Here is a 22,019-nt window from a genome sequence, read left to right on the forward strand (position 1 = left end):
ACATTGGTGAACTTTTCAGTCGTGGCAAAGAGACTAATCAGTGATTTGTGTTCTCCTATCTATGTACACAAGACACATAGCTGAAAGTTGTTTGGCATGCTGGAGTTAAGTAGACCATAGTTTAGTCTAACATATGCAGCCTTATGTAAATAGAAAAGGAGGACTTGTGGCACCTTAGAGACTAACAAATTTATTTGAGCATAAGCTTTCGTGAGCTACAGCTCACTTCATCACTGCATCTGATGAAGTGAGCTGTAGCTCACAAAAGCTTATGCGCAAATAAATTTGTTAGTCTCTAAGGTACCACAAGTCCTCCTTTTTTTGTGGATACAGACTAACACAACTGCTACTCTGAAACCTTACGTAAATGAAGCCCCCTCAATGGATTGAGGGAGAGGACAACAAGCTCATCCTCCTTCCTGTATAGCTTGGTGAATATCACAAAAGCACTCACTAAAAAACTGTCCATGACACATACTGTCCAAATATACCCATTCCCAACCATTTTAATTTAAATGACTTCTCTCCACATTCATTAATCTAATATGAGTCTCATAGTCTACTCTTGTGCCAGCCTTCTGCATTCTTCACACCATAGGCAGGAAATCAAACAGCAATTTTTTTTTTATCAGAGGGTAGCTGTGTTAGTCTGTATCCACAAAAACGAGGAGTTCGGTGGCACCTTAAACACTAACAGATTTATTTGGGCATAAGCTTTCGTGGGTAAAAAACCCCACATCTTCAGATGTATCTGAAGACGTGGGTTTTTTACTCCTCGTAGCTTTTTTTTGTATAGTGGACTGGCTAGCAGAAACAGGAGAATCTTTATTCTCCGCTTGTAACTGCCTCGTGATGTTCTAGCTACTTTATTAGTCGCAGCTGTCTTTACCTAAATACAGTCCACTTCGGGTTAGTATTAGCAACATCATGCGACTGGTGTAAAGTTGTCCCTTTCAACTTGAAAGAAGCTTTTTTACAAGTCTATAGGCAAATATCCCTCTTAGGAAGGTTATCTTTGAAGATGCCTTTTTCATTACAGGATTTTCTGTTAGACTTTTCCTCATAGGATAGCTGTAATTAGGGGATTTATTTTTTTCCTCATCTTCAGAAACTATGTAGGTCTTGATACCCCACTGAGTTTTACTTTACGTACTATAGTAAAGTGTCTCACTGCTGTAACTATAACTTTTGAAAAACATTCTATTTCAAATTTAGGGACAATGGTTTCCAACAGAACCTCTCTCCCCTTCTTGAGCACCACAGCCAATGCCCCGGTTGGTCACTGTAGGGTTATGGAATGGCACCTAGCCACACACAATAAGTTAACTTGCAATGGAGTTTCTGTTTACAGCTGCATTTTCAATTTGCTGTAAAATCCAGATGGCATAGGCAGGCTACCTTGAAAAAGTATGTGCAGTATCAGGAGCTGGGGAACAGCGTGTGTTGCAAATTTGGGGTCATTCAGTCAAGGGACTACCGAGATAGAGCAGGTCCCACAAATGACCCGTTTTTAAATCGCCAGATTCTTACGACTTTTTTTGTGCACAGTTTAAGAGCAAACTGTGGCAAGAATTCACACAACACTGAAAACCCTGAACTTCCCCTGGACCAGGAACAGCTTCCTGCAAAAAGAACAGGAGTACTTGTGGCACCTTAGAGACTAACAAATTTATTTGAGCATAAGCTTTCGTGAACTACAGCCCACTTCATCGGATGCATAGAATGGAACATATAGTAAGAAGATATATATATATACACATACATACAGATAAATTGGAAGTTGCCACACAAACTGTGAGAGGCTAATTAATTAAGATGAGCTATTATCAGCAGGAGAAAAAAACTTCTGTAGTCATAATCAAGATGGCCCATTTAGACAGTTGACAAGAAAGTGTGAGGATACAGAAAATAACGGAATGGCACTAGCGGTCACCTTCAGCCCCCAACTAAAACCTCTCCAGTGCATCAAAGATTTACAACCTATCCTGAAAAATGATCCCTCACTCTCACAGATCTTGGGAGACAGACCAGTCCTCGCTTACAGACAGCCCTACAACCTGAAGCAAACACTCTCCAGCAACCACACAACAAAAAACTCTAACCCAGGAACCTATCCTTGCACAAAGCCCGATGCCAACTCTGTCCACATATTTATTCAAGTGACACCATCATAGGACCTATCACATTAGCTACGCCATCAGGGGCTTGTTCACCTGCACATCTACCAATGTGATATATGCCATCATGTGCCAGCAATGCCCCTCTGCCATGTACATTGGCCAAACCGGACAGTCTCAAGGCAAAAGAATAAATGGACACAAATCTGACAACAGGAATCATAACATTCAAAAACCGGTAGGAGAACGCTTCAACCTCTCTGGCCACTCAGTAACAGACTTAAAGGTGGCAATTTTGCAACACAAAGCTTCAAAACCAGACTCCAACGAGAAACTGCTGAGCTTGAATTAATATGCAAACCAGACACCATTAACTTGGGTTTGAATAGAGACGGAGTGGCTGGGTCATTATACATATTGAATCTATTTCCCCATGTTAAGTATCCTCACACCTTTTTGTCAACTGTCTAAATGGGCCATCTTGATTATCACTACAAAAGCTTTTTTCTCCTGCTGATAATAGCTCATCTTAACTAATTAGCCTCTCGCAGTTTGTATGGCAACTTCCAACTTATCTGTATGTGTATATCTATCTTCTAAATATATGTTCCATTCTATGCATCCGATGAAGTGGGCTGTAGCCCACGAAAACTTATGCTCTAATAAATTTGTTAGTCTCTAAGATGCCACAAGTACTCCTGTTCTTTTTGCGGATACAGACTAACACGGCTGCTACTCTAAAGCTTCCTGCAAGTCATTAGTTGAAAATTATTACATATATTGTTGTGCTCTACAGCAACAAGCAATTCTGGCTCAAAGGCATGTGGTGCTGAGAGCTGACTCAGAGCTAAAGTACTCAGACCATAAGTTATTCCCTGATGCCTAAGGGAAGGTGCATAGGCCTGGCTTGTTTCATACTTATGACTCATAATAGACTACAGCTTGTACTAAATAAGCTGTAGAAGATGCTACAAGCAGTCAAACACAGCAGGTCTTTCCATATTTTCTCCAGAAGTCAAGTTCCAATCAATTAAAAATAAAAAAACCCAAAGGACTGAGGCTGCTGTATAAACATTGCTTTACATCTTATTAGCTACAATGCCACTCACTTCCATTTTTGAATGAGAAAAAACAAGCCCAGAGCAAAGAAATAGCCTAGGTACAGTTTTATGCTTTTGCTTATGACAAACACATTTCTTCTGCTACAGACGAAAAAGCAAGCAGTGGCACATTTAAAAATAATCAGATTCACACATCTCATCAGCACCGGCCCCTTACTTGGAAGGGATTAAATTAGTCTAGCGCACAGGCTTGTATGAGTCCACTGGAGAATGGTAATTCTGCTGCACAAAGTATAGTCCTTTGCAAGTGAATTTCAAATTTACATGGACGTGGGGGTAGTTGTAAACATTTTTCTATAATATTTTTTTCCTGCACTTCTGAACCCCACACTGACAGGAGATCTCTGTCTCTGGCATGCTTCCAGCTTCATAACCATAATCCCAGGTGAGTTCGGTTCCAGCTTTCACATGCCTAGGAAACAAAAACACTGTCAGTTAATATGTTTATTAACCGAATCTACCTCTGTACTGTGTTCGCAATTTGCCACCAACTACTTGCAGTGGGTTCCTGAAATAGTGGGATGAAGGGAGGGTGGCACAGAGAGAACTGTGAAGGGTGCAGGTGGGAAATGAAGGAATGCAACCAGGAGCCCCTGCTGTGTGCAATGTGCTCTGCCTCAGAAGCAACAGAGTGTGCAACCCACTTGTGAATGTTCTATTAGAAAAACCTAGGATGTGCTCAGACTTTTATCAGGTCCTGGGATCTGGGTTGCAGAGGTCAAACACAACTCTCTCTGATGGCTACATAAATTCAGCTAAAAATCCATATAAGAGTCTGAATGGCAGTAGAAGTAGTCTAGTCTCACTAACTACAGCGTACCATCAATCAAACCCTGGAATACCATACACTGGATATGGAGAGCGTCATGTCTACATGGCAAAAAAAAAAAAAAATCCGTGGCTGGCCCATGCCAGCTGACTTGGGCTTGCAGGGCTGTTTCATTGCTGTGTAGATTTCCGGGCTTGGGTGGGAACCCGAGCTCTGGGACCCTCCCACTCCACGCCCATTAGTATACACAGCAATGAAATAGCCGCAGAGCCCCAACCCCAGTCGGCTGGCACGGGCCTTCTGTGGATTTTTCTTTGCTGTATAACCACAGCCTTCGTGGCTTGCAAGAATTCCTGGAGGATAGGTTTTAATGGAACCACATTAGCTCTCTAGAATGATTCTGTCTAAGGACTTCAAGACCTAGGGTAATGGCAAGTTCCTCATGCTCTCTCTCTGAGCCAACCCACTAGGAAAATATACTAGAAGGAACAATTATTTTTTGTGCAGTGAATAGAATGCTTATAAATGATTGCCAATGGACAGTTCTGAAGACAAGGCCCATACTTCCACAGAACAGGTATAGCACTGGAAGCCACAAGGCAAGCTTTCCCCACATAACACTAGAGAAAAATCTCTCTGGTGGTGACAACGTAGTTTAGTTCCCTTACCCATTCAGGCCTTGGTCTCTGATGAGATCAATAAGAATGTGTTTTTTGTCATTGGGACACTTGTCTACTGGAAAATAATGTGATACTTTTCTAACAGTTTTGCTTTGAGTGAACATTAAAAAAAAAGATAGTTCCAACCTGTTTGTGAAGAATGCCACCCAAGGGAAATTTCTGTTGTGCGTCTCTACAAAAACACTCTGTACAAAGAGATTTGGGCAGCAGCTATGCTGTGAAACAAAATAATTGATTTAAAATTAATCAGTAGGATGCTCAGTCTCTGGCTGTAGAATGTTTATATGTTTTACCCCCAAACATTTGTAACATACTTAAAAAAAAAAAAAGAGAAAAGACATCCCTCTTGCCACTCTTTCACCACCCACATTTAGCATGCAGCAGTTTTTGCTATAATTAGGTCACTTGGAGTGAAGGACTATCTCCAGCATTTCTAAAATAACAATTTTTTGTCTCGAATAATAAAGTTCTTTTGTCAATCTGCACTTAAATAGTTTATGGTGAGATTTTTCTCTCTTAATTTGACACAGGAACAAAAGTCATCACCATCAATAATAAATTAAAGATGCTACGCTGTCAGATAAGAGAGCAATCTTTGGGAGCACAGGCATGAATAAAACAATTCCAAGTGTGTGGAAATTGCCAGGCAGAGGTGAGGAGTGCTTACAGTTAGGGAGGGTTGGCAGGGTTTGATTTACGTAGTTAGGTACCAGTAAATATTGATTTCACCTAACACACAGAAATGGACGAAAAAACATCCATCAATGGCAGCCTCTCTCAAGATCAGTGCCTGCAGGAATCCAGTGTCACTGGCCCCGTGGCCATGCAGGGAGCCGTTTGCAGCTCTACTGTCACGGCCTGGAGTACAGGGCCATCCTCGGGCAGGAGCCATTCAGCAGCGGGGAAGCCTCCTCGCAGCCCGGGCCAGGGGTTTTTGCTCTGCCCCAGCAGGACCACAGCCTGCACCTGCAAGTATCAAGTGTCACTGGCTCTGCAGCTGTGCTGGGAGTCCTCTGCAGCTTCGCTGTCATGGTCCCATTCACTCACTCATCCTGCTCCTCACAGCCCTGGCCTGGGGCTGGGCCAGGACCACAGCCTCCCTAGCTCCTTGTGCCTTGGCATCTCAGGCCCCTCACCTGCACAGGCAGCCCCCTGCTGCCCTGCTATCAGCGCTGCACTAACTCCAACCCCTCTTAATTTCTCACAGCTGAAAATTAAAATGGTTTAAAATAGGAAAAAATGCTTAAATAAAAATTGATATTAATCATCAAAATTACAAAAAAATAAAGTTCAAATTTTACCAAGCGCAGTTGGACACACACAGGTGTATGCATGTGGACAGTCATGTGACAGGTTATCATTATCTCTGTTCTACATTAAGGAGCATAATGTCAACGTTTGTGCAGATTTTGGCTTGACATACCTATAAATGCCCATGGGAAAAACAAGGCCAGTCTTATGCGTGTGCAGATGAGAGTTTCTAGTACGCATATCGCTAGGAGCATTTTGAAAATTCAATCAATTGAATTAAATCAATTGGCAGATTTATTGAGTATATACATGGATAATGTGGATATCTACACAGCACTGCCTAGAACAGCCAGGTCCCTTCTCAGCATGCGCTAGGTTGAGTGTGAAACCTGGGAAGGATTCTTTAGTAGACAGTTTTTACATGTGTACAGGTCAGGAGTAAGGATGGAAATTTCACCCAGCATTATGTAACATATCCCTGAATTGACACAAACGACAGTTTACAATGGCCTCGGAATATGAATGGGGCTGAAAGGAGACCCGCAATCTAGTCAAGCATCCAGCCCACGCTCTGATCCAGTGTAGCACCCAGTGGCAAGGCCATTCAACATGCAGCAAGGAAACAGAGAATCCTCATAATCTAGGGCTATTTGATTTCCTGCCCCAAAATAAAAACACACACTACTCATCCTGGGAGAAGAGAAGAGTCGAATTTTGAAATACTCATTAATACCTTTTGTTTGTGCAAATAAACAAATTTAAAAAAAAATTAAAGTGATTTAACAGCACACACATTTACCAGTGATTACTTACATTAAGAAATCGGCCCACATTTCCTTCTTTTGTGGCATCCAATAAATAAATATTTTCTTTATTAGAATTCTTCAGATGGGTCTCATCACCTTCTGCCTCCTCATTACAGAGCGGATCTTGTGTGTATCTCCTATTTTTTTCCTCTTTGAAGCCGTCTCTTTGGATTACGCCCATGGACTGTTTCATAGCACGTGTATCATCTAGCCTGGCTGATTTACCACCTCTTGCATCTTCTGGAGATGGCCTTTTTTCTTTAGATTTTGCAGTATCTGTGATGCTTGGCTCAGACTGCATGGCCTCCTCTTGTTCTCCTAGCTTTTCCTGCAGTTTGAGTTCTATCAACAGAAATTTCAAGAGATCAAAAGAACACATTATTTGTTTGCACCAACTGAAAATGACTCAGCAATGATAATAAGGGTAACATTGCAAACTTAAATGTGTTTGGCTTATTTGACCCTAAATGTCCACCCACTCCTGAACTGGCTTATTTCCTCTGGTATGTATGGATCTCAAATGATTCCTTGTCACCTTCAGAAGCATAACAGAAGCTCTGCCCCTATCCATACCTCACCTCTACTGGTTCCGTAAAGCCCCACTAGCACTCTGCACTGATAATTCAGCTCAATTTCTTGCTTCCCATGTCATTATCCATAAATGCCTATGCTTCCCCCTCAGTGCCTGGAATAGCCCCCAAACCTTGTGCATGATCCAGTCTCTCCCCGCACTCCTATTTCAGATCCTTTCTCAGAACTCACTTCTTCCAGCTGGTATTTTAATGTCAATCTCCACCTGCATTCCGCACAGCATCCCAAATTTTAATAAGGTGTTAATAAGATGCATATTCAACAGCATATGTTTCCCAGGATCTTTTACAGCTGTGCCCTTCTTTCTCCCATATCTCCCTGCCCCTCTTTGCTTATTGCAAACCATTGCTGTGTCAGCCTAATAAAATAGCCCAATTCTGCCCTTCGCCTCCCCAAACTTCCACTGGAGACAGCAGAAGTACAGGATGCTTACCACCTTTCCAGGAGTGCTCAGATCTTACAGGATCAGGCCATTACACTGTAGACTACTCAGGGCAGGGAACCTTTATTTCTTTTTAAATTCTGAGTCTTTAAGCACTATCCACACCTATGGTGTAGTAAATAATAATCTGAGTGGCTGCTAAGGTTTGTTGGTAGGACACACTAAGTGCTACACAGATAATGCCACTGTAGTTAGAGATATGGCATTTGAACAGGCTTGCACACATTCAAAGACTGTTTTCTACAGTGCAACTGTATCGCTTGACTGGGCACAAGCGTGCTAACCAGTGTAATATTTATAGCTCTGCAAACCTACTTTCCTTTTCTTTTTTGGTTCCCGTGGTTAGTTTTGTTTTGGTTGACGGCTGGGGCTGAGAACTCTCATCTTCATCTGAGCTGGCATCGTGCACCAGTGTAGCGACTCCCTTAAAAGAAATAAGGTTGTGAGGTACTGTGTTCTATGTATCTCTGCATCAAGAGCCAAAGACAACTGGGCTTAAAGGCCCTGGAGTTCAAGTTTCAAATCTACTGTAATCTGTTGTTTTGACTGAGTGAGTTTTAACAGGCTAAATTCCAAGCCTAGACATCATAATTCAGAATTATCGAGACAAGCCTCCCAGAACACAGGCTCCAATGCAGCAAAATACTTAAGAATGGGTTTCACTTTAACTCCCACTCATATCAATAGGTTTTAAGCACATGCTTAAATACATGCTTAAGTGTTTTGCTGAATCAGGGCGTAAGCTAGCTCTGTATGCAGAGCTAACTGAAATGGACTGGGTCAGCAAGATTCCTCCCCTTTCATTACAAACCAGTGACTAATCATGGAACTTCCAATACTGTCTGTCTGTTTCTGGTATGAAGCTCTCATACATGTTGCGTGAATCACCTGTGAAGCTAATCACTCACTGATACTAGCATGGCCAACTCACGTGCGACCAGCACCTCCTCTTGTGCATGTGTCCTGAGCGAATACTTCCTGCCGCTCCATATCAGACCATGTGGCAGATCAAATTCTCCAGTCTGCGCTGTAGCTGCAGAGCATAAGGCCCTGACCACTAGTGCAGCAAGGGATGCTGCAGCTTTGAGTTTGGCTCCCAAAAGTGTTTATCTTTTCCTCTCCTATTTCATCAGTTAGGCGGGACATGGAAGATGTTGCAGTTGCAGGGAGGAGAGATAGTTGCTTACAATTTGAGGGACTGTTGTTTCCTGGAGACAGTCCTGGGGGCTGCATATATGTACAGGGAAGGGAAGGGAAAGGAAGGGAGGTGAGGAGGCTGTGCTAGTCTCAGAGACAGCTCAAGGAGCACATACTGTGCACATGCTGGCAGGGAGACGGGGGAAGGGATGCCAGCAGCAGGCGGGGCTGTCTCGCAGAAGTCCCATGATAGATTCAAATAAGAAAGGTTGTTTAAAAAAAAATCTTGCCGTGTGTACTGATATAAGGTCATAAATAACTGCCTTCCCACTTCACTGAATATGTAGAATTTTGAATACAATCTGTTATTTGGCATTTTTACCAGTTTTAGCCGGCGAGTCTGAAGCATAGCAGTTCTGGTTTTAGGCCTAATGGCTGGGCTTCTCAGATTCCTTGGATTATATCCATATTTCTGAACCCTGCACAGAGATGGCAAAAGGATTTTATGCAAAACTAAAGACTGATAAAAGAACTCTTGCAACACCTATTTCGCTAATATTTTCCAGTTTGTACAGAACAGACTGCAAAGCCTGCAGTTGATAGTAGAAATCTTGTGGCAGTTTTGCCTCAGCAGAGACTGCAGGATTTGGCCTCACTGATACTCTTAAAAGGCGGTCCATCATACACTGTTCATGCTTTACTGTTAAAGGAGACTGAGAGTTGCTTGTATATCCCACAGACATTTTAAAAACAAACTGAATCAGTTCTTCCTTAATGTTCCTGTCAAGAGCCAAATTCTATCTATTCATCCATCTAGGTTCTTGTACCATGCTCATCACTGAACTAAGAGTATCTACATTCAGGGTTCTGGGTTTTCCGTGCTATAGCTGTTAATACCTCAAACTGGAAGGCACAATTTGCAAGGAGAGAGACTGTAAACATACCACTGAAACAAACAAAATCCTATGAAGACTAAAAGAACCTTAACTCCCTGTAATGCGGTGTTCACCCCACACTTGCCCTGAAAGGGTTACTGCAGACTAAGAAGGGGGCTAATTAACCCAACAGGCCATGACTGAGAGGAGTAAGGTGGCCAAGTAATCCCCTGACAGAGTGAGGGAGCCCAGCTGAGGAGGAAGGAGCTGGGCTGGGGCTATAAAGGCAGGCTGGAAATTGGTAGCAGAAAGGGGCTGCTGGGAAAGTCTGCAGTCACTCTCTGGGAGAAGGAGAGGTGTGTTTGGGCTGGCCAACCCACAGAGGGAGGAGGCCAGGAAGGTAGGACAGGGATCAGGGAAAGGCAGTAAGGTCTAGAAGGGAACAGACCTTGTCTCCTGACTAAAGGGTCCCTTAATTGGAACCCAGAATAGAAGGTGGGCCCAGGTTCCCCTGCCAGCCACTGAGGGAGAAGCACTACAAGGCAGTGAATGGAACGACTGCCTAGGACTGCTGGCAAGGAAAGACTTTCCAACCCAAAAGGGGAACCATTTGGTGACATGGCCGGAGGGCCAAGTCACAAAGAGGCGGCAGTAGTTTGTGGAGCGAGAGAGGGGCTGCAGACTGGCAGAGAGAGACAGAGGGATGGCTAGCAACCGTGGGAAGGGGTGCTGACCTGATCAGTTATTCCCCAGAGTGACCAGGAGGAGGCGCCATCCTAGCAGTGAGTGGAGCACCCTGGCACACCCTCTTAACAGAAGGGAAAGGTAGGATATGACCCTTAGAAATTAAACTTTTTATTCAAAGTCAGCTTTGGTTTAATATTATGAGACATTTACATTGCAGTAGCATCTACAGGCATCAGCCAGGATGGAGCTGTACTGTGCTAGTCACCTGTAGGATCATACAGTAAGTGACTGTCCCTGCTCCAGAAATCTTATCTACAAAATTAATATAACCCTACCCCTCATATAGAGGTCATGATTTTTCCTGTGCTACAGATGGAGTCAAAAAATATTATCCTTTTAGATTTCTTTAAGATTGCGGTACCTATGTTAAGTTCAGAAGCTGAAGTGAAACAACATAAGCAGTGACACGATACTGGTTTGTGGATTACAGTCTAGTTGTCCTGTACAACACAACCTGTATTCATGACCCCATGCCAATCATGTTAACATTCTCTCGTGATCTTTGGTCTGATGGTTTATTTTTTATTTTTGGAACTTTACCAAAAAAAAGTGCTCCCTGCCGGTAGGAATTTAACACAGGAGTTTGAATCTTTCTTCTTCTAAATACTGGAAATAATCAAGTAAAATCTAGCATAATGGTGTAGTAAATATAGCTTAAAAATGGTGTTTCCTGTATCTTATATTATGTATAATATTAGTAAAATTTGGCTAATCACTGATAACTATATAATTTATACAGTGATTCATTCCAAATAGGATTAGGTTTCAGTGGTGCTGAAAAGGCAAGTCTAAATACGGACAATTGGCTTCGTTTATGGAAACGAGCGTGTGTCAGCTTTGCTATCAATTTCATAGTTATAGTTTGTGTATACAAAAAATATGTATCTGAATCACTTGTGATTTGCTCCAGCCTACCTCAGAGACCTCCTCTCTCTACTCCCCTCTCTGACTCTCCACAGTCTTGACCATGTTACTGCAAAAGCCTTCTCTCCTACAGCTCCTGAAATTTGGGACCAGCTGTCCTCCTTCCTGTAGCTTTCCACCACCTTTCATCTCACGATTGAAAATATACACATGCAGTCACTGCCTTGCTCACAACTCCTGATTTACTGTCTGACCCAAGTGTTTTGAGAGACAGTGTGCAGGGAAGATTCCATCCAAAATATTTGTAGCTCTTTTAAAGAGCTGGCTATCTGAGGATCTCAAAGTGCTTTACAGAGCCTCACAATAAACCTCTAGCATGAGGTACTAAAGATTTGCACCCACTATATGGAGGGGTAAACTGAGGGAGAAAGTTTCAGAGGTCGCAGGGAATAGAATTCAGAAGATCTGACTTTTGGCTTTTTCCTGTAAAGACTACATCATGCTGCCTGCCAAACATGGGTGGAGAGTATAACAGGCCCCCTGATACAGCCACCATTGACCCGCTGCCGGACACCTAGGCTATTGTTGCCCTGCCCCTTCCCCTCCCTGTTCCACCCCTTCCTCAAGGGCCGCACCATCTGCTGCTGCCTGGTAAGTCTTCCTCCACTCCACACTCCCCTCTCCAGAGGTCCCCACTGCTCGTAGTGTCTCTCCTCTCTTCCACTCCCCTCCACCTCTGTGGAGGGGCAAGGAGGGACGTGGTGAGGAGGCAAGTGGCGGTTTGTGGGGTTCTCGCAGCGGACGGGTGAGGAGGTGAGCAACAGGAGGAGTGAGGAGGTATGTGGTAGGTGGGTGACCCGGTGAGGGACTGGATGGCGGGGGAAAGGGGGGGTGAGGAGGGACAGGGTTTTTTGGGGGCGTGTGTCTTGTGATCAGACACCGTAAGCGGGGAGAGGACAGGGCCGGGGCAGAGCAGGGGTGGAGTGTGTGTGGGGCGCAGTGGAAGAGGCGGGGCAGGGAGCTAGCCTCCCCCCCTTTCATCTGCCACTCATGCTGCCAGAGTAACAAGTTTACTTTACAGACAAGCCATCATTTGCTTTTGGAAATTCTCATAGGCTGCTAAAGCTCCCGAGATGAGCTCCCCTCACTGAACACACTATTACATCTCCATGAAACTGATTGCAAGATTAGGGCCTTATGCTATGTCTACACTACAAAATTAAGTCAACCTAACTTACATCGTCATTCAGTCACCACAGTAGTGACATCGCTTTTACATGTCTACATGGTGTTCCTTGTGTCGGCGGTGCACATCCTCACCAGGAGCACTTGTATTGATTGTACTGTCAGCACGGGGCATTGTGGGACAGCTCCTGAAAGCCACTAACAGTTGCTGTAAGCAACACAGTGTCTACACTGTGTTATGTTGACCTAACTACACTGACCTGAACTCTACGCTGCTTGTGGGTGTGGAGTTATTGCTTTGGTGGGAGTGAAATTTAAGCACAGACATTTCCATAGTTAGGGCGACGTAAGCTGCCTTGTGCTGAACTAACCCTGTAGTGTAGACCAGACCTTAGTGTCTCTAGCTACAACAGTTCAAAATGCTGAGAAGTGAAGGGTTGGGGGGAAAAGGAGGAGGACAGGACAATTAGTGATTAATTTAAAATACTGCACGGTTGGAGAAAAATATGAAAGTCATTGCTCCCTTTTCAAATAACATAATGAACTATAACCATGAGAGCTCAAGTACAAACATGTATTCATTCAGGAGACTAATGTGATTTCTGGAAAATACCAAGGCAGTTCCAGATGGGTTGGGAATAAAGTTAATTCATAGAAACAACTGTGTCCTGCCTGAAGAAATATAAAAAAATAAGCTTAAAAAAATATGAAAAAGACTGCTTCGTTGAACACACTCAAGCTCCACTGTGGGTATTGCTATGGGATGAGAACATAAGAATGGCCATACTGGGTCAGACCAATTGTCCATCTAGCCCGGTATCTTGTCTTCTGACAGTGGCCAATGCTAGATGCCCCAGAGGAAATGAACAGAATCATCAAGTGATGCATCCCCAGGCGTCCACTCCCAGCTTCTGGCAAACAGAGGCTAAGAACACCATCCCTGCCCATCCTGGCTAATAGCCATTGATGGACCTATCCTCCATGAACTTGTCTAGTTCTTTTTTGAATAGTCTATAATAGTAGCATACAGTCTATCTTTACCTTAAATCTGCTACTACAACTTACACAACTGGTTTATATTCATCATCTGCAGGCTGAGATAAAGTTTCACACCTCCTGTTAATGCTGTCTTTACCAGTCTGGACAAGTTCAATCTCCGAATCTGAACAAGTAGTGTCCAGTTTTCTCTTTACTGAAAGTGAGCTGGGACTTTTTTCATTCACAGCATCCTTCTTTTCAGCCTCACGATCGACATCTCCTATTTCCCGAGGCTCAGCTCTGCTCATTAACCTGCCTAGAAGAAAAGCAGGTTTTTAGTTTAGTCCATGTTCACTCTGACTCACCTTGCACTTATATTTTTAGCAGGGGCAAGACCACTATTTGTGAGTGTGCAATGCAACCACCATTCATTCTGCAAGGGAGCCGTCCTTGTGGAATCTAGCACAGAACAGACAAGCTTGTGGGGTAAGTGATAGTGCCTTTGAGATAGGAGTCACAGAAATCTAGCCTTGGAATGATCCGAGTGCTTGGCTAGCGCCACTTGATTACAGTTGTTTTCTAAGTTTTTTTCTATTCTTTGGTGCACACTCAAAAGCAGATTTTAATGGATGTATCTGGCCTCCCAACCCAGCATATCCTGCTCACTGCTTGGTTCTTAAAATGCTGCAGCTTGCAGACCTCTAGCAAGGGCTCCACAAAGTACAGTTTGAGAATGACAGTGCTAAAATCTTTCAGGCATTGTTTTATGTTACCTGAATAAGTACAAACAAATGTTCCTTTGTCAATATCGTCTAGACAGCGGACGCCCCAGCCCTTCCGGTCTGTGTTGAATACCTGCAACCGAACTTGGATACCATGCTGTGCTACTCTGTTCTGACACCTCATTCTGTCACACTTGCACGATAAGTTGCATTCGTAAATTCTGCCAGAAAAAAAGAAATTAAAAATGAAATATTGCTTGTTCATACCTGGCAAAAGCAAATAAAAGAGCAGCTCACGGAAAAGACAAAGACATCTGGTTAGAAAAGAATGGGCAAGTCACTGCACTTCTGGAGTTTAGCCTTCCCCATTCCTGACTGAACACTTACAAGAGTCCATCAGATTTTCAGGGATGAGTGAGTAATATATACCGTAGTTATATTACCTAAGTAAGCTATGCAACATAGATTCTGCAGTCTTGACAACTGATTGAACGAAGCACTCCCTTCTACTCTTGGAACATATTTAAAAGCATAAAAGAGCAAACAATCAACCTGGATGGACTTTGTCATGGCTGTCAAGGACTCTAGGATTTTTCTGATTTTTACAATATCCCCAGCTTGTGACATTTTGGGGTGGAGTTGATTGTCAAAATGTTGGAACAACTTCAGTGAGGGCTTTCATTCCGTAAGGAGTCATACAAGAGCCAGCTGGGATATGGCAACTCCAGGTTACCACAGTACATGCACTATGGGTATGCCTACACTACAATTAAAAACCTACAGGTAGCCCATGCCAGCTGACTCGGCCTCGTGGGACTCAGGCTAAGAGGCCATCTAACTGCAGTGTACATGCTTGGGTTGGAGCCTAGGCTCTAGGACCCTACCGTGTGGGTGGGTCCCAGAGCCCAGGCTCCAGCCTGAATGTCTACACTGCAATTAAACAGCCCCTTAGCCCGAGTCAGCTGGCACAGGCCAGCCACAGGTGTCTAACTGCAGTTGTAGACATACTCTAAGTGGGGAGTATGCCTTGTGGACAGAGCACTGGACTGGAACCTGAGAGACCTGGGCTCTATTCCTAGCACGGACACTGGTCTGCTGGTGATGTTGGACAAATCACTTCACCTGTCTGTACCTCAGCTTCTCTATCTGTAAGGAGATAGTGATCTCTTTGTAAAGTGCTTTGAGATCTACCATGCTAGCCTTGCAAGCTGAAGTATAAAAAAATAATTCCTGTAATACAAAACCCCATGCTGTGGCTTTCAAAACGAAAGTACTTTTCCCATTTCACCATGATCATTCAATACAATCACTAGAACGCCTCCCCCCATCCCTTCCCAAGATGCTGGCTAACCAAAAGCTGTTTAAGCATGGCCTGAATACTGTAACTGAATGTGGATAAAATACCAGTGTAAACTCTAGGTGTCTTACCCACTGGGGACAGGTCCATCCAGCCTTTTATACCTGTAACCACAAGATGCTTTGTTACTTGGTGAGGCAGAATTTTCATTGCAGCCTTTTGCAGTCAGCCGTAGGCACGCACATTTTGACCTAGAAAGGCAACAGTAAACTATCATGTGAAAATAAGGATGTGGTTAAAGAGACAAAGCTAACTTTAAATATAGTCAATCTGAAACCTATTTTTTTTAAGTAGTTTCAGACCCACCTCCACCAATTTTTTTGGTCCACAGTCACATTTTCCTACTTCTTTAAGAATTTTTCTTTTGCCTGTGCCCTGTAGAAGGTCCAAACAACAAGGGGGAGTGGGGACTAACTACACCAGGGGACTCAGCAAAATTGACTACACAAAATACTGTCTAGTACACAAAATAAACAAACTGAACAAAATCTGTACTATCATGGCATCCGAGCCTGCCACTGCTTCGGCATCTCCCTCCCCCCACCAGAAAATGACTAGAGTTCACAACACAGATTGGGGAGCAACAGAAGATAACACTGACTCTGTCACTATTATCTTACACTCTTATAGCCACAAAGGGTTATTGTGAACACCACCCGGTCTGGCTCTGGCCCCACTCCCTACATAACCGGAGAGTCTCAACTCCTGTGGAAAAAGAGCCTGCAAGGGGATGGGAGGAGCATGCAGTGGATCTGCTGCTCCCCACTATTCTGCACGCACAGCGGAGCTAGAGCTTTTAATTTGGACCATCAAAGGCTTTTTTTACCCTGCGTATTATTAGACAAAGTTACTATATTGCTAAATGCACACAGTAAATTTGACAGTCTCCCTTTATGTTATTCAGGGCACCTATATGACTGGGCTTTAGTTAGAGGTCAACTTTTTCTACTTACCTGTCTGTGCAGCCATCCGTACAGTCGCATGAGTCAAGAAACATGCTAGAGAAGTTGTTCAGATAGTACCCACGTGGCCATGAGGCCTTCCTATATTTAAAATAAGGTAATCTTGTGTTGTCAACTTCGTTACAGAAGGAAATGGGTACAGACTCTGCTCCATTGCTGATATCAAAATCAAATACAAGTGCTTCTCGGTTCAGAGTGTTTCTGCCCAGCTGTACGTATGTGTTGAAAGAAAAGTGATCAACAAATAAGAAGTTGCACTCTGTTTCAAACAGGTAACTCTGCACATCTTGAAAGTTTCTCAGACTCCTCCCACAGGGGGCCTTATAATTCACATCAAGTGACTTTGAAAGCAAGTCTGCTTTTGCATGTCGTCTCTGGAAATGACACAGGATTGGCATTTTAAGAGGGTTTTCTCCCTTGTATGAGTTCAGTGGTCTGTTGGCAAGACATACATTAGAGCAGTCATGATTCTGGTAACATAGTTTTAAAGGTAACTCCCTTGTTTCACTACATATGTCTTCATTCCCTGAGTGTGATTTTTCTTTCGCCTCCATTCTGTTAAGAATCACAAAAAAAGAAAAAAAAAATTGAACCATGCCTTGCATTACCAAAAAAAATTCAGTTTTTTAATTGTTCAACATTCTTCAGTAGGAGAAAATAACTCTTGGTCCCAATCATGAAGTCCAGGGTTTCAATGGATCATTATTTGTATTAAGCTAGTGCCATGAGGTTTCAATGGCAATCAAGGCCTCTTTGTTCTGGGCACTGTATGAGCAATCTGTTACAGCATGCTTCTGCCCCAAAAAGCTTACACTTTAAATAGACAAGATAGACAAAGGAAATATCATAAAACCCCCTTTACAGAACAGCAGCTGAACGTGCCCAAGGTCCTGCACAGTCTGTGGCAGAGCTGGGAACTGAACTCAAATCTCCTGAGTCCCAGCCCAGTACCTTAATTATCCATGGCTTTAACTGCACACCTTCATACACAGCGAAATTTTATCACTCTATCCCTTCTCTAGCTACAGGCAAACACACCCCCTCATGTTGTAACTTGGAGGGCATTCAAGTCTTCCACACAGATCAGTTTATAAACTCCAAGGCTTCGGCCATAACCACGATTCAAAATTGCGTTTAAACATTTAATTTTACAGCGTTAGTGCCAAAGTCTCTTGTGCAAGACAAAGAATATTTAAAAGAATGGACTACAGTAAACTGAAATGTGACCTGTATACTCACAAAGGAGAACCTGTTGTATTTTCATTTGATATAGAAGGCTGTAACCTAGGTTTGCTTCTCTGCATCCCATCTTCAGTAGTTACATCGTTTACTTTAAAAAATAATATACAAAGACTTCACATTACATTTTTACAATTAAACTTAGAAGTCACCACATTATCAGATACCAAATACATTAAAGACACTTCACTTTTGTGAATTACACTAGCCAAAAAGAAAGAAAAAGAGCGTGTGCTAATGAAACAGTTTAATAAAAACAAACTACAATAGAGAACTTAGATAAACCTTACAGACTCTCCAGTGGAACAGAGATCAGTGCGTCACCCACAGCAGTGCTTCTCAAGCTAGCTGATGTGGGGGACCGGCAATTTTTTTTCCCCGATGTGCGCGCAGACCGGCAGCTGATGGCTCGCGGACTGGCACCTCCACTTTGAGTAGCACTGACCTACAGGACTTGGATAAATTTGCAGAGAAATGGGCTACCACCATTTATCTCCTCCTTCCCCCCAACAAGGATCAGAATATTGAACTGCATCTGCCCTAAATCTTCTAAGTTTGATCAAGCTGCAACCCTGGAATTTCATACAGCTACTATACATAAAAAATATACATACATAGTGCGACAGTAGAGATATTGGTTTATTAAAAAAAAACAACAAAACCTAAAATATAACCCAGAGTTTGCATTGTTTGAGCCACATTGTGAACTGACTTGCATATTATGCAACCCCAGTGTAGTGTGTAGAGCAGGGGTTGTCGGCAACCTATGGCACACGTGCCAAAGACAGCACGCAAGCCGATTTTTAATGGCACGCTGCTGCCTGCCGGGGTCCCAGCCGCCGGCCCCGCTCAGGGCCAGCTGCTGAAGCCAGGCCGGGACCCCAGCAGGCAGCAGTGTGCCATTAAAAATCCTGCCTGCCCCAGCCCACTCTTCTCCACCCCCCACCCCCGGATGGGGGCAGGGTGAAGAAGCTTGGCCCCGCCTGCCCCTCCTCCTCTTCCTCCCTGCCCCCGATCAGCTGATGGCCCTTGCGAGGGAGGGGGAGAACCAGAGCTGCTGCTCCGTGGAGGAGGCAGAGAAGAGGTGGGGACAGGGCCGTGGGGAAGAGGGGTGGAATCAGGGCATATCCCCTCCAGCCCCCTGCCGTGAGCCGCTCTGGGTAGGGGGCTGGGAGCACCCCCATGACCCCAGCCCACTGCCCAACCCCTGCACCCTCCTCACACACATCCCAGTCCTCTTCCCTGATCCTGCACCCGCCTCACACACACCCAGCCCTCTGCCCTGATCTGCACCCCTCACGCACTCCAGCCTCCTGCCCTGACCCCTGCACCCCCCCACACACACCCAGCCCTCTGTCCTGACTCCTGCACCCTCCTCACGCACTCCCAGCCCTCTGCCCTGACCCCTGCACCTCCCACAACCCCAGCCTTGACTCCAGCACTTCTCCACATACCCAGCCCCCCCATGCCCTGACTTCTGCACCGTCCTCACACCCCCTCAACCCTCTGCCTTGATTCCTGCACCCCCACACATTCCCAGGCCGCCCACACCCTGTGCCCTGACTCTTGCACCCCCCACATTCTCACCCCCCCCCCGTGAGCACCAGATGGGAGCTCCTGCACCCCCCTCCCACATTTCTACGTGCACCCCTCACACCAAATGGGAGCTGCCCCGGTAAGCACTCCACAGCCAAACCTCCTGCCCCAACCCTGAATCCCCTCCCTCATTCTAGCTCCTGGCCAGACCCTACACCCCATCCCCCAGCCTGCGCCTTCACCCCTAGCCCTGTGCTCAGTGCACTCCCACCCTCAGCTCAGTGCAGACAGAGAGGAAGAGAATGGGCTAGAACCAGGGAGAAGGTAGGTACCCACTCTATGTGGGCAGGGCTGGGATCCCGGGCTGAGCGGGGCCAGCAGCCAGGACCCTGGCTGGTAGGAGCCCGTGGACGGAACCCCAGACCGGCAGTGGGCTGAGCTGCTCAGCCCACTGCTGGTTTGGGGTCCCGGCTGTTGGCCCCACTCAGCCCGCTGCCGGTCTGGGGTTCTGGCTGCCAGCCCCTTGCCAGCCAGGGTCCAGGCCGCAGGCCCAACTCAGCCTGCTGTCGGCCTAGGTGAACAGAACCCCAGGCTGGCAGTGGGCTGAGCAGGCCGGTGGCGTAAGATCAGCATTTTAATTTAATTTTAAATGAACCTTCTTAAACATTTTGAAAACCTTGCTTACTTTACATACGGCAATAGTTTAGTTATATAATATATAGACTTATAGAGAGAGACCTTCCAAAAAACATTAAAATGTATTACTGGCATGCGAAACCTTAAATTAAAGTGAATACATGAAGACTCAGCACACCAGTTCTGAAAGGTTGCCGACCCCTGGTGTAGAGTTTTATGAGGTGCAAATCAGGACACAGTTTGGCCCTTTATTTTTATGTTGGGAGACTGATTGCCTCATCTCAGTAAATGCTTTATTGAAATACTCTACAGAGCATTCATTCACATACAAAAAGCTTCTGGATTTATTGTGTCCTCTACATCACCACATGATGCAATACTATATTTTAAACAGAATTAACTAATGACAGACTAAAAGTATAATGAAATAGATCATCAAATTGAAAGGGATCTTACAAAAGTTTCACTCAAAGGCAAAAACTAACTTCTCTTAACGTGCAGTAATTTTAAGCCCTGCACACCTGCATCGCCCACAATTAATACAATAACGTAAACTCTACAAACCTGCGTCATTGATATTGTCAGCACTGGGAATAGGACTGGTTAACTAATGCTTCCTCTTCTAAGGCAAATCACTACATTTTTCATGAGGCCTTACAGAAAAAGTAAAGTATGGGGCAGAGGGTGGGGAGAGGGAGAAGTCTGATATTTATAATTTCTGTTTGACAAATGGTGGGTTTTAACAGGTTGCAAACAGGAAGAGAGAATATGTTAGTCTCTAAGGTGCCACAAGGACTCCTCATTGTTTTTACAGTGGTTTAGATTCACCAGTTCATGGACATTCCTCCCCCAGATCATTAGACTAAAGAGAATTCACATTGTGGACCTAAACCAGGTGAAAGGCATTCTTTTAATATAGGTGCTAATACAAGACTGAGGCTATGTCTATACTAGCACTTTTGTCGGTAAAACTTTTGTTGGTCAGGAGGGTTTTTTCACACCCCTGACCAACAAAAGTTTCACTGACAAAAGCGCCGGTATGGACAGCGCTATGTTGGCATGAGATGCTCTCCCACGGACATAGTTACCACTGCTCCTTGGCAGTAGTTTAATCATGCTGATGGGAGAACGGCTACAAGGGAGACTTTACAGTGGCTGTGCTGCTGTAAGGTCTGTAGTGTAGACGTAGCCCGAGATTTGATCGTCCTTGCAGTTTAACATCATGATCCTGCAACTCTCACTTAACATCAGTGGGAAACTCGAGCAACTAAGACAACGGTTCTCAAACTGTGGGTCGGGATGCCAGAGTGGGTTGCGACCCTGTTTTAATGGGGTCGCCAGGGCTGGCGTTAGACTTGCTGGGGCCTGGGGCTGAAGCCGAAAGTCCAAGCCCTACCGCCCATAGCTGGGGCTGAAGCCAGAGAACTTCAGCCCTGGGTGCTGGGGCTCAGGTTACAGCCCCCACCCACCTGGGGCTGAAGCCCTTAAGTTTTGGCTTCAACCCCCCCCACCCAAAGGTGATGGGGGTCAGGCTTCAGCTTTGGCCCCCTGCCCAGAGCAGAGGGGCTCGATCTTCAGTCCCCCTTCCTGGGGTCGTGTAATAAATTTTGTGTCAGAAGGGGTAGTGCAATGAAGGTTGAGAAACCACGAACTAGGATCAGACCATGAATGAGCTGCTTGTCAATGCATTAATGTCTGCAGCAAGCTTTTCCTCTTCTCCCTTCCTCTTCTGCTCTTTTAGGAATTACTAAAGTGATAAGCCAAAAAAAAAATTTAGTCATTTCCATTGTGAATTCCCTGCCCCATTTCTAAAACCCTTTGTTTACTTCTAAAAGAAATAAGCTACTCACATTTATCCCCACAGGTTTTATGGCTTGACCAGGAAATACATCAAGAGCTCAGCCTTTCTTCTCTCCCTAATTGCTATACCAGAAAACATGATGCTTCTCATTTTAGGTGTCACATCTTCCCTTGAAGGGAACCGTACATACATACTACAATTGT

At 44.6% G+C, this 22,019-nt stretch overlaps 1 protein-coding gene across 1 annotated transcript in view; it reads right to left on the minus strand.

Annotated features, from left to right (window-relative positions):
• The window catches only part of SETDB2 (SET domain bifurcated histone lysine methyltransferase 2), a 96,758-nt gene that overhangs the window by 51,750 nt on the left and 22,989 nt on the right, over positions 1-22,019 (minus strand). Inside the window, exons 8-17 of the mRNA XM_078852591.1 lie at positions 17,844-17,934; positions 16,596-17,159; positions 15,714-15,833; positions 14,337-14,506; positions 13,651-13,879; positions 9,297-9,393; positions 8,093-8,201; positions 6,752-7,086; positions 4,814-4,902; positions 3,537-3,650 (exon numbers count right to left, since the gene is read on the minus strand). Of these exons, the coding sequence (XP_078708717.1) occupies positions 3,537-3,650; positions 4,814-4,902; positions 6,752-7,086; positions 8,093-8,201; positions 9,297-9,393; positions 13,651-13,879; positions 14,337-14,506; positions 15,714-15,833; positions 16,596-17,159; positions 17,844-17,934 (1,918 nt within the window). The remainder of the gene's footprint in view (positions 1-3,536; positions 3,651-4,813; positions 4,903-6,751; positions 7,087-8,092; positions 8,202-9,296; positions 9,394-13,650; positions 13,880-14,336; positions 14,507-15,713; positions 15,834-16,595; positions 17,160-17,843; positions 17,935-22,019) is intronic.

The sequence above is a fragment of the Lepidochelys kempii genome, chromosome 1, assembly GCF_965140285.1.
Source record: "Lepidochelys kempii isolate rLepKem1 chromosome 1, rLepKem1.hap1, whole genome shotgun sequence".
In the NCBI taxonomy this organism is placed as follows: Eukaryota; Metazoa; Chordata; order Testudines; family Cheloniidae; genus Lepidochelys; species Lepidochelys kempii.